Genomic DNA, 11,703 nt, shown 5'->3' with positions numbered 1-11,703 from the left:
TCCCTTCCCTTCCCTTCCCTTCCCTTCCTTCCTTCCTTCCTTCCTTCCTTCCTTCCCCACTAATTATACTGGCTAGAACCTCCAGTACTATATCGAACAGAGGTGAGAACAGATATTTTTGCCTTGTTTCAGATTTTAGGGGTAAAGCATTCAACCTTTCCCCATTATTTGTGATGTTCACTATAGATGTTATTGTGGATGCCTTTTATCAGATTCAGAAAGCTTCATTTTTATTCCACATTTTTTAAGAGTTGTTTTTTTTCCCAATCATGAACGAGTGCTTTTCCTGTCCTGCTGAGATGATCATATGTTTTGCCCTTCACTCTATTAATACACGATGTATTATATTGATTGATTTCAGATCCCTTTTGGTCATGGTATACAATTTTTTAATATGTTGATGGATTTGATTTGCTAATTTTTTGAGGATCAAGCCTGAATTCTTATCCTGAATCAGGAAAAAGTGGAGATAATGATATTACTTACCTCATAGGTTTGTAGTAACCATCAAATGCAATAAATACACATAAAGTACCTAATATCCTGTCTGAGACTAGTAAGCTCAATTAATGGGAACCATGCTGATTATACCACTGACCATAACTATCCTATATAATAAAAGCCTAATATACTAAGTGTCGGGTTGTCTGGTTGGCCATTCAATCAAAGCGTAATATGCTAATGATATGCTAAGGCCGCTCAACAGCTCGCTATGATGTGCACTGACCACCAGGGGGCAGACGCTCCGATCAGTAAGTTAGCTTGCTGCTGGGGTCCGGTCAATCGGCACTGAGTGAGATGGGCCAGACATGCCCTGGAGCCCTCCCACGGTCCCTTCCCTGCTGGCCAACCTCCCGCATCCCTCTCCGGCCCGATCGTGCACCAGCAGGTCCCTTGGCCTGGCCTGCACCCTCTCACAATCTGGGACCCCTTGGGGGATGTTGGAGAGCTGGTTTCAGCCTGATCCTGCAGGCCAGGCCGAGGGACCCCACTGGTGCATGAATTCGTGCACCGGGCCTCTAGTCTACATATAATTACCTCACATACAAGAATAAGATACACTGACATAAAACAAATTTTATCTGCTTACTACCAGAACTATATTACATTTATGGGTGGAAAAAGGAAGGCAATTATAATAATAGCTAACATCTGTTACTTGCTATCTTCCAGACACTGTTGTAAGCCATTTATATGTTTGAACTCAATCTTCCCAACAGCCCTATGACGTATGTACTATTATAAATGGGGAGGTTTAGGGCTTATTCCAATTATTACAAAGATGTTAAAGGGCAGACCTGAGATTTGAATGAAAACAGTCTGGCTTCAGGGCCAAGATTTTCACAATTATGCTATGTGCCATGCTTTGTGCTAATAACTTTACAAACATTCTATCTAATTTACTCTTTGCCATGTGATACATAAAATCATTCCTAATGTACAGATATCCTTTCTGAGTTTCCTTTAAGAGACTTTCTCTAAACTCACGTGATATTTAACCCAGGCCTGCCTGAAGCCTGTGCATTTCTCACTTTTATTTTCCTTCAGTGTGATATCTTTGAAATCAATCAATGTCTTTCCTCCAAAATCAAATAGCTTTTAGAAGCAATAACTAATACCAGTCATGTGTCTCCCTTGCTTTGCTAGGATATATAAGAACTGACCCTTGCTTACATAGAGTCTAAGTGAGGATTGGTCACAATAGTTCTGCAGTAGGCAGTAGCTTCCCCCTGTGTCATCATTTTTCTTCTATTTTTTAAAATATATTTTTATTGATTTTAGGGAGGAAGGGAGAGAGAGACAGAGAGAGGGAGAGGGAGAGAGAGAGTTTTTTTTGAGAGAGAGAGAGAGAGAGAGAGAGAGAGAGAGAAAGAAAGAAAGAAAGAAAGAAAGAAAGAAAGAAAGAAAGAGGGAAACATCAATGATGAGAGAGAATCATTGATCGGCTGCCTACTACATGCCCCCTACTGGGGATCAAGCCTGCAACCCGGGCATGTGCAGTTGACCAGAATCGAACTGGGACCCTTCAGTCCGCAGGCTTACCCTCTATCCAGTGAGCCAAACCAGCCAGGGCTCATCAATTTTCTTGACTGCCACTCATAGAAAGAAAGATATTTTTTATCACAAGCCGGTAGCTACACACACAGTGACACATATTGTATTCACAAGAACCAAAATTTCATAAATAATGTGTAGCCTTGCATGTTCATAGCATTTATTCTATGTTATTCAACCTATTTTATTTCTTCAAAAAAAACAGCCAAACTGATTTCACAACCCATTAGTGGGTGGTGAGCATCAATTTGAAAATCATTGCATTGGAGAATATTCTAGGTCTCTTTCAGTGCTTAGACTCGGGTTAACCTCAAGATGTGATTTATCTGAACTTATTTGGTAACCATGCTAATTTCTAAAAATAGAGCCGAGGGAATGTGTCACAGACCCACCTGACACTTTTGTGTTAACCTTGCTTTTCTCTTTCCCTTCTTTATTTATTCATTTATTACTTTCCTACAGCTATTTGTAAAGCATACACTTCAGACAGTGTACAAGCACTGAGAAGTCGAGGATGAGTAAAAGCAGGCATGCATTCTGATAGCACAGTGAGAATGAAAACAGTTCGCCCAATCGCACACAGGAAAATATTTTCCAATCGCCGTAAATTCTGTGAACAAGAATCCGGCATCACATAAAACAGGGAGCTAGGATTTAACATGGACCATGGGAAAAGTCTCTGTGGGACGTGGCATTGGGGCTGAGACTGGAGAGCAAATAGAAAACAAGCAGGCAGTGGACAGCATGGATCACACCATGTCACAAGCTTCTAGGACTAGAGGAAGGCATGGACTCCTAGTGGAGGAATGAGAGGAAAAGATCTGAAAGAGAAGTCTAGAAAAGTAAACAGGGCCAGATTGCACAGAAAGCATGTCAAACTCAAAGGCTAACAAGGGCCAAATAAACGAGGCATGCGACCCGTGGGCCGCGAGTTTGACATGCTTTGTCGTACAGGGTCCTGTAGACCATGGAAAGAGATGAACGGTTTTTACAAGCCTGGATAACATAAGACTCACATTTTTTAACATGTAACTGTGCTGTGTAGAATGGATTGGAGATTCGTACAGGGTCCTGTAGACCATGGAAAGAGATGAACGGCTTTTACAAGCCTGGATAACATAAGACTCACATTTTTAACATGGAACTGTGCTGTGTAGAATGGATTGGAGATGTTTGAGGTTATGCAGAGAGAGCTCCAAATAGCCTAGCACAATGGTCTGAGTCAAACATGGTAGACTAGGGTGCGTTAGGGTGGTGGTCTTTTATTACTTATTTCCTCTTACTGAGCATGTTTTGCAATGCCTTTCAGGTGCACTGGGACCAGACTTGTTAATTTTGGAGCTGTCAACTAAGAAATAAATAAGCCGCGATGTAGCATACAAAAAAAAAAAGTTGTGGAAATGCAACAGTGAGTCCAGGTGCTAAGTGGCCAAAATACAAAAAACAAAACAAAACAAAACAAAAAACTCTTACTCTTTTCTTAAAAAAAAAAAAGATAATGATCTGAACTTGCATATTCCAGTTATCACCGAAATGTACTATTTTACTAGGTACAGTTCTAGAAAATGAAATACTTAAACTCCCTCTGAGAGTTTAAGATCTGAGATAGAGAGCTTCAGATCTGATGTGCTGGAGGAGAAAGATGATTTTTAACAGCCAAACCTGGCCCCATGATTAAATGAATTTATATTCAGACTGGGCAAAGGAAGCATGTTGCCTCTTGCCTTGACTTCTTTTTCTTTGATTAATAATTCCCTGCATGGCTGAACATTGTTGTTATCTTGCCATGATGGGCACCTTTTTCAGTGTGTTCTTAGAATAAAAATAGCTTAACCCAAGTCCCTATAAAAAAAAAGTTTGCTCCTTCAGGGTGAGTTTAATAAAACCACTGTCCCCATTCGAGTTGAGTGGAGTCATGGGAGAGAGTCCTCTGTCTGTCACTAATTTCTGCACCTGCCTGACTCCAGTGGCGAGCTGAAGGCAGTCACAGCCGCTCTGAATCCCACCCCTGTCTGCGTAGGTTGTTTCCATTGGCATCTAGATCCGTTTGTAGTTGACACTCTTTCTCCCTTCTTTTGGTACTCAGTTCTCACCCACCTACCCTCTCTACCCCATTCATTGGCCATCCCAAAAGACTTTCTCACATCCTGAGCAATCATTGTTTCTGTTATGTTAGCCGAGAGGAGCCTAAGGTACAACAGGTCCCAGGCATGGTTGCATACTAATTACCGTTGCTTACTGAAAGAACTGTACAACACAACAAACAATTTTTAGTGGTGCAGTTGGAAAGATTGTGAACCAAAGAGCTCAGGTACAGGCACCTTTCCTGGTGCCCGTAAAACCTATGGCAGGGACGACCAGCCAGTCATTGCACCGAGGTGAAGAATGTCATTTCCTAACAGGCAATACCAAAGATGTGTTTCTCGGATTTTTACAAAGCACTTCCTGTGCTTCTGTCTAAATTGCCCCCGTGAGCTTAATTTCCAACATCTTCTGTGTGACTCAGTCTTCCGTGGTAAACACGATTTTATCTATTGAACAAGTAAACATCAGGGCAGTTACTCCTCATTAGAATCGTAATGCCTGAGATTAATGCTGCATGGAATTTCTCTTTTTTCTTTTGTTTTCAAGTCTTTCCTTATCCTTTAGCACAGTGATCATTATAAAGAACAAAATGTACTAAGTACAGTTCACCCATCATTGATATTCTACATTTGCTTCCTAAGCAGAGAATTGGTCACAAGGAATTGGTTTGCATCCCCGGACACTGCTTGCAGGCACTTAATTCTTGGATTCAAATACAACTTGAACGTGTGATTTCAGTGACATTATGTCAAAAGAAACATGTCAAAACAGTGTTGATACAAAGAGCTCTATGGTGATGCGAAGTCATTGAGGGAAACAAAACCAATCAAAGCAGCAGGAAAGCATTTTTTTTAAAAAAAACAGGGAGTTCTTTGCAAACAGCAGAGGCCAGATCTACTCTCCTGTGGCTCATTTCCTCTTCCCATCCCTCTACCCGTTCTGCTCCACCAAGTGTGAAGTCTGCATCTGATCATTCATCCTACCTAAAACCCTTCAGTGTCTCCCCAGCATCTATCGATTCTGAATGAGCTCCCGTCCTGGGATCTACCCTCTGCCTTCCTCTCCAGGCTCAAGCTTCCCCACCCTCCCTGTGATTCCAGAAAACCCAAACTGTTTCCTTTCCCCACACACACTCTGTTTTCTCCCAGGTCTGTGCTTAGTATGTGCTACTTTTCTCTTTCGAATAGGACTTTTGGACCTGGAGAACTCTTCAGATCAACCATTTATTGGGTGCTTGATTTTTGTGCATTACTTGAACTTCAGTGAGCCTTGATTTCCTCATTTGTAAAATTGGGAGCATAAAAGCAGCATTCTGGGACTGATAGGTGTAATACTGTTGGATGTTTCTGAGTCTACCCCAGCGGAGAAGTTGCTCAGTAGAAATGTCAGTGATATTAGCTTTATTCCTTAGTTATTTTTCTTGTCACCATCCTTTAGAATTTAGCTCAGGTTTTACCTCTGGTCAGAAGCTTTCCCTCACCTCCTCTTCCCAAACCCTAGGTAAATCACTTCCTTGTACTGGGCACTTTCTTCTTTATTGCCCCTTTTAAATTCTTTTCCTGTCATTAGTGTTGGTACATGCTTTTTCATAGTGTTGCTGGGCAATGAAGTTGTTGGCGTGGGAAAATGGGCACCAGAATGCTTCAAGGAGGCCTTCTAATCCACATTTTATGGACCTCTTAAACAGTGTGGTTAGGATATGATCGTTAATGATAAGCGAATAAATGGGGTTTTCGTTATTTCCTTGGCTTTATAGCTTCGTAAGCTAACAGTTAATGAATGCCTACTATATTCCAGGCATGATTCAGCTATTATCCTTTATTTTTTACTATGTTCAAATGTGGTAGATATTCTTATTATTCCCATCTTATACAAGTGGAAACTGGGGGCCCAGAGCCATGGAGCGAGTGATAAATCATCTCCTCCCAAAGCCTGACCTCTTAGCTCAACCACGCGCTGCTCGGATCTGTAGGGTGTCTTCACCTCTGGGACTCTTTCGTGTGTAACTGTATCAGACACATTTTCCTTTCCGACTCGATCCCAGGTACTCCTTCCAAGATGAGGAAGACATGTTCATGGTGGTGGACCTCCTGCTGGGCGGGGACCTACGGTATCACCTACAGCAGAACGTCCGTTTCCAGGAAGACACCGTGAAGCTCTTCATCTGTGAGCTGGCCATGGCCCTGGACTACCTGCAGAGCCAGCGCATCATTCACAGGTCAGTCAAGTCCAAGGGGACGGCCGTGGACTGAGTGCACAGGAGAGAATTCAGTACCTGCTGCGTTCAACGGGTCCTTGTTGAACATGTCATTTAACCCTCACCTAATTCTTACATCCATTCCTTGAGGTAGGTTTTTAGCCTTATTTTGAAGATTAAAAAAACAAGACAACTAAGCACGTTGTGCCCAAGGCCAGAACCAATGAATATTGGTGCTATCTTATAACTAAGCTTAGAAGAAGAGGAGAAAGATGATGTACAGGAACTTACTAAATAATAAATGAATTAATTGAAATAGTGATAAAGAAGTTCATAGGAAGGAAAGTCTCTGGGGAGAGCATTTGAGTCCTAACTACCTGTCAGCAGTGAAACTACTTGTTTCACTCACTTGGTACATTTGTGTTAAATAAAGACAAATACAGTTGAGCCTTGAACAAGAGGGGGAGGGTTTAGGGATGCTGACCCCCATCAATGAAAACCTGCATATCACTTTTGACTCCCCCAAAAGTTAACAACAGTGGTCCTTCAGTATCCTCAGTATCCTGGGGGGCGGGGGTTGTTTCCAAGACCATCCTCAGATACCAAAATTCACAGATGCTCAAGTCCCTTAAATAAAATGGCCTGCTCTCTGCATCTGAGAATTCCCAACTGTAGATAGAAAATACTGTTTTTGATCCATGGTTGGTTAAATCTGCAGATGCCAGACCCTGCAGCTGACTGTGTATTTATGGGGGGAATCAACATATAAATGGACCCATACAGTTCAAACCTGTGTTGTTTAAGGGTGAACTGTAACAAGGCAGCTATAAACCCAAGGAGACAATAGAGGGGAAAGATAATACTTTACATTTATAAAGAAATTGGTAGTTTTAATGATGATTTCCTATGTGACATATCACCTGATTGCTGTAATAATTTGTGATAAGTGAACAGAGCAGATACAGTTAGATCAGTCTAAATACGAGAAAACCATGATGAGGAGACATTAACTTTTTACCTAGGTTACTGGTGAGAATTTTGAACCCAATAACTATCAAAGCAACTACTATTTCCTGATGACATCCCAGGCACTGCTAAGTACTTTCACGTGGTATCTTATTAAATTCTCAGAACTAAAGGCAGAATCCTCATCTACACCAATAAAAGAAAGATGCAAAATGACCGTACCTTCGCGATGCCCACCAGCCAATCAGGAGTGAGTATGCAAATTAACCCAACAAAGATGGTGGGTTAATTTGCATATGCAGGCACAGGTGTTCCACCCCACCTCAGCTGCTCCGGGCCTCTGGGCAGCGTGGGAAGGCAGAAAGGTGACTCTGGCCAGAGCGAAGGCATTGCTGGCAGCCAGGGGAAGGAAGGCCCATTCTTGCACAAATCTTCATGCATCGGGCCTCTAGTGTTATTATAATATCCCCATTACACAGATGAGAAAACCATGGCTCAAAGATTTGCCAAGGACAAACAGATGACAAATGGCATTGCCAGGACTTAAATTTAGGCTTATTGATCCCAGAGGTAGAGTTCTGTCTGCTACCTCAACTTGCATTCATTACACACCATTAAATGAAAAATCAACACATGTGAGCACCACTGTCATCTCTAATCCTTGAAGACTTTGCTGAGATTTTAAGTATAATCATGTCTCATTTAGTAAACATTTGGCTAGATAAAATATTTGCCCAACAGTAGTTAACATTTAAGTGGAACTTATCTGGATTAGTGAAGAGGCAGCATAATAATTTATAGATTCTCTGTGCAGGCACCATGAACCATTTTTTTTTCTTTTTCTTTTGGCCTTGGCCCTGTACACTTACATAGTTATTATTTAATTTCCTGTCTTTGGAAGGGCCTATTTGTACTGTAAATGTGCTCTTCGGAAAAACAGATATGTGGGAAGCAGACCAGTGAATCATGATGTGGGAAGTAAATTTACACACCTGGTGCTTTGTCAATAACTAGAATCCTGTTCCCAGCGGTCTTTCTCTCACACCGGCTCCCACATTGGTTTCTGCTCTCTCACAGTGCTTTCTCAGGAGAATGTTGCTTATTTGTAGCCTATGGAGTCCCTCCCAGAGCCTCCATGCTCACTCATCCACCCCACCAATGGCCAACCACTGTCTGTTTTGGTTGCTGACATTATATATCTCAGATAGGAGACAGTAACTGTGGGAAACCAAGCCTTTTAGCCTTCTCCTTTCTCTGTGTGAATGTGGGTTCCGTGCCTTCTTTCTCTGAACTTCATTTTCCCTGTCATCATGAGTCAAGATGCTCTGAGCACTTTTGCTGTATGCTTAGAACTGTGCTCCTAAAGGAATTCCGGAGCGGAAAACCCAACCCAAAACAAAACAGAAAACTTGATGCCATTGGTATCCTAATCCCAAATATCATTGTTTTGTCCTCTCCCTGTTATTGCTCCCATCATCATTTTGCCACTTTAGTAAGAAACCAAGATTAACTTTCTGTTCGCTGCCCTTTACACACCCATGGTTATGACTTTGTGTGTGACTTCAGAAAGGCCTCTTTGTACTGAACTGTCTCTGCATCATAGCAAATGAATGGAAGGCAAACTCAGTGACATTTTGAACACTGTGTTAAAATGAGATGACATGCTCCTGGGGTGAAACAAACAATGCAGGGGCATTTCTATTGTCCACAAGGCCCGCCCACCTCCTCATGTCACAGAGCATCTTGCACCTCTCTTGAGGAGTTGTGACATTTAGGATGTGTAATTAACTAATGTCCGTTTGCTCTTCTAGGTTGTAAACTCCAAGTGGGAGGGCCATGTATGTTTTGCTTTTCATTGTATAATCAGTGTGCAGTAAAATATGAAGGAATGAACACTGCCTGAACCACACAAATGACTAGTTGACTAGAAGCACAAGGTTACAAATAACAAAGACAAAACTAAAATATAGGACATGAAAACTAGAAATTTTGGACCTACCTTGGTTTTCACCTTGGGCAATCTTATCATCCATCGTCTGAACCAGAGTACGCCTGAGGATGAAAGGAATTGCTGTTAATAATTATGCTGGGACAATAGGCAAAACTAAAAAATATTCTGGGAAAATCAGGACATATATCAATATCATGAAGACTTTCCAAGACAGTTATGACCAGATAGGCATTTTAATTGTGAGAGAGCTCTAATAACCATAACTTTCTGCGCTCAGAGTACCAGGGATCAGTTTGAAGTGGTATCCATTTGAAATGCTGTCAAATGACTTAGAAAACACGGCCATGGTAAAAATGAGCAGTGTCTCTTTGTCTATGACATTTAAAGGACAGGGATGGTGGCACTCTGAGAGTGGGGCTGATGGGGCAGAGTTAAAAGCATGAAGAGCAACACAGAAGGAGAGATAGAAGCTTCGGAATGTAATTCTCTAAAATCTCTTTCTTCAAAAGAATCAATCAGTTTGTGCTGGATTTCATTGACTCTAAGAAAACAAAACAAAACATCTCTCAGCTGCTTGGAATACTGGATCGTAAGATACCTCCTGAGTTCCAAGATCCTAAAGTGTGAGTGGGGGAAAAAAGAATCGCCGAAATACAGTAAGAATCCCCAGACAAGACCATCTGTGTAAACCTGCAGCTGTAAAATATGTGACTTCCTAATTTCAGATGAGAAACATTTTGTCTCTGGACATGGTAGAAGATTCATGATTCTCCATAACAGTCAGCAAATATGTGTGGAGCAGAAGACGGCCATTTCCTGAGGGCTTCCTGGGTACCAGGCACTCTGCTAAGCAATAGTGAATCATTTCGCCCAATCTGCCCGCAACCCAGGAGGTTGATGGTGTGATTGTCCCTATTTTACAGCTGATGAAACTCTGGCTCAGAAAATAACTTAGCTAACAAGTAGGTGAGGCATCACTTGATGGAAATGCAGAGGTCTTGGCTACTCTCTGCCCTACAGATGTTGAGCACAGTCAAGGATATAGTTTGTAAGGCTCATGACCACCTGCCTGAGGCTCCCACGGTCTGGCTGTACAGTGACGATGATATGTGTGGAACCAAGAGAAGACAGAACAGCCTAAAACTAGAAACTGAATTGTGCAAGAAAGACCAAAGTATTTCAGAGAAGAAAATGGTTGGGGTAACAAAACAAAGTTTCTTGAGAGCTCAGGGGAGTTAAAAAGGATTTTAATAGCCAAAGCGGGAAGAAGAATCTAGTCCTTGTAAAGGAAGCTAAATGAGTAAAAATGCTTATTTGTCTCTGGGTGGTAACCTTGGATGGGCTGTTTTAATTTTTTGTCTGTATTGACTTTCTTGCCAGCAAAGTCTAGCCTAGTTTATTTTTAAAAAATACAATAGGTCCTGTTTCTGACATGATTTCCAAGTGAGACATGGAGTTTTATTTTGTTTGTGGATTTTCTAAAAATCCACAGACTTGAAATTTTTTCTGTACTTTCCTAAGTTTGTAGAATATTTAGCTAATTTCCCTCAATTTTAGAATTGTTCTTTTCTATGCTTGTTGTGAAAGACATGGATTGCATAATAACCATTAATTTGCAACTGTACAATTAGGCAGTTTTCTTTTTAGTCAAGAAGTCAAATGTTTTTCTATGAGGACAGCTTTAAAAGTCAGCTTTAGTTTCCAAATTATGGCCAGTTTCTAATTCACTGTTCCTCCTTACTTACATTAAGTTGGTGAATGAAGATTTTAAAATATGGACAAAGTGGTTATTTGCATTTGTGTGTTTTTTTAAAAAAAGTCAGGAAAATAAAAGTCATTACAATGCTTCCTATGGGATAATACTATTTAATTCGTTGGTTACCACAGTCTCTTGGATATAGAATAATGGGATGAAAAGTAATTATTACAGTCCAAAGATAAATGTGTATTCACTCCCTTTTCAGGTGTCAAAGAAGACCCAATTATGAATTTAAGCTAATTAGATTAATTGTGTAGGACACTTAAACAGTAAATCATCTTGGATCAAAATATCAGTTGAGTGGATGTGTGATTGTCTCTTCCTCTTTCTTAGAATTACCCCCACTCTAATGAAGATATAACTCACTAATTTCTAAATTCCTAAAGGAGTGGGATAAAAATATAATTAGGAAATTTGTATAAATAATGACAGTACAGCTGAGAGAGTTGCAAAAATTTCATTTCTAATTGATTACAGATATGTTGAAGTAGGAATAAGAAAATTGATGATTATCAAAAAACAGACAGATGAAATTTTTATTCATCACCTTTGCCTTCTTTGATGTAATCATGGGAACCATTAACTGACACCCGGGTTCATCTCAGAGCTTCTGTAAGATGCACAACCCCTCCTGGATTGCAGTAGCTACTTGTGAGAAGTTTCTATCATTTTTCTAGAAATCATCATCTT

The 11,703-nt window shown here is 40.8% G+C and overlaps 1 protein-coding gene across 1 annotated transcript in view; it reads left to right on the top strand.

The window, feature by feature from the left end:
* Positions 1 to 11,703, top strand: part of STK32A (serine/threonine kinase 32A) — a 92,431-nt gene that overhangs the window by 43,450 nt on the left and 37,278 nt on the right. Inside the window, exon 5 of the mRNA XM_005877651.2 lies at positions 6,185 to 6,358. Within this exon, the coding sequence (XP_005877713.1) occupies positions 6,185 to 6,358 (174 nt within the window). The remainder of the gene's footprint in view (positions 1 to 6,184; positions 6,359 to 11,703) is intronic.

Source organism: Myotis brandtii, unplaced genomic scaffold, assembly GCF_000412655.1.
Source record: "Myotis brandtii unplaced genomic scaffold, ASM41265v1 scaffold524, whole genome shotgun sequence".
NCBI lineage: Eukaryota > Metazoa > Chordata > Mammalia > Chiroptera > Vespertilionidae > Myotis > Myotis brandtii.
This window is presented reverse-complemented; position numbering and strand designations above follow the sequence as displayed.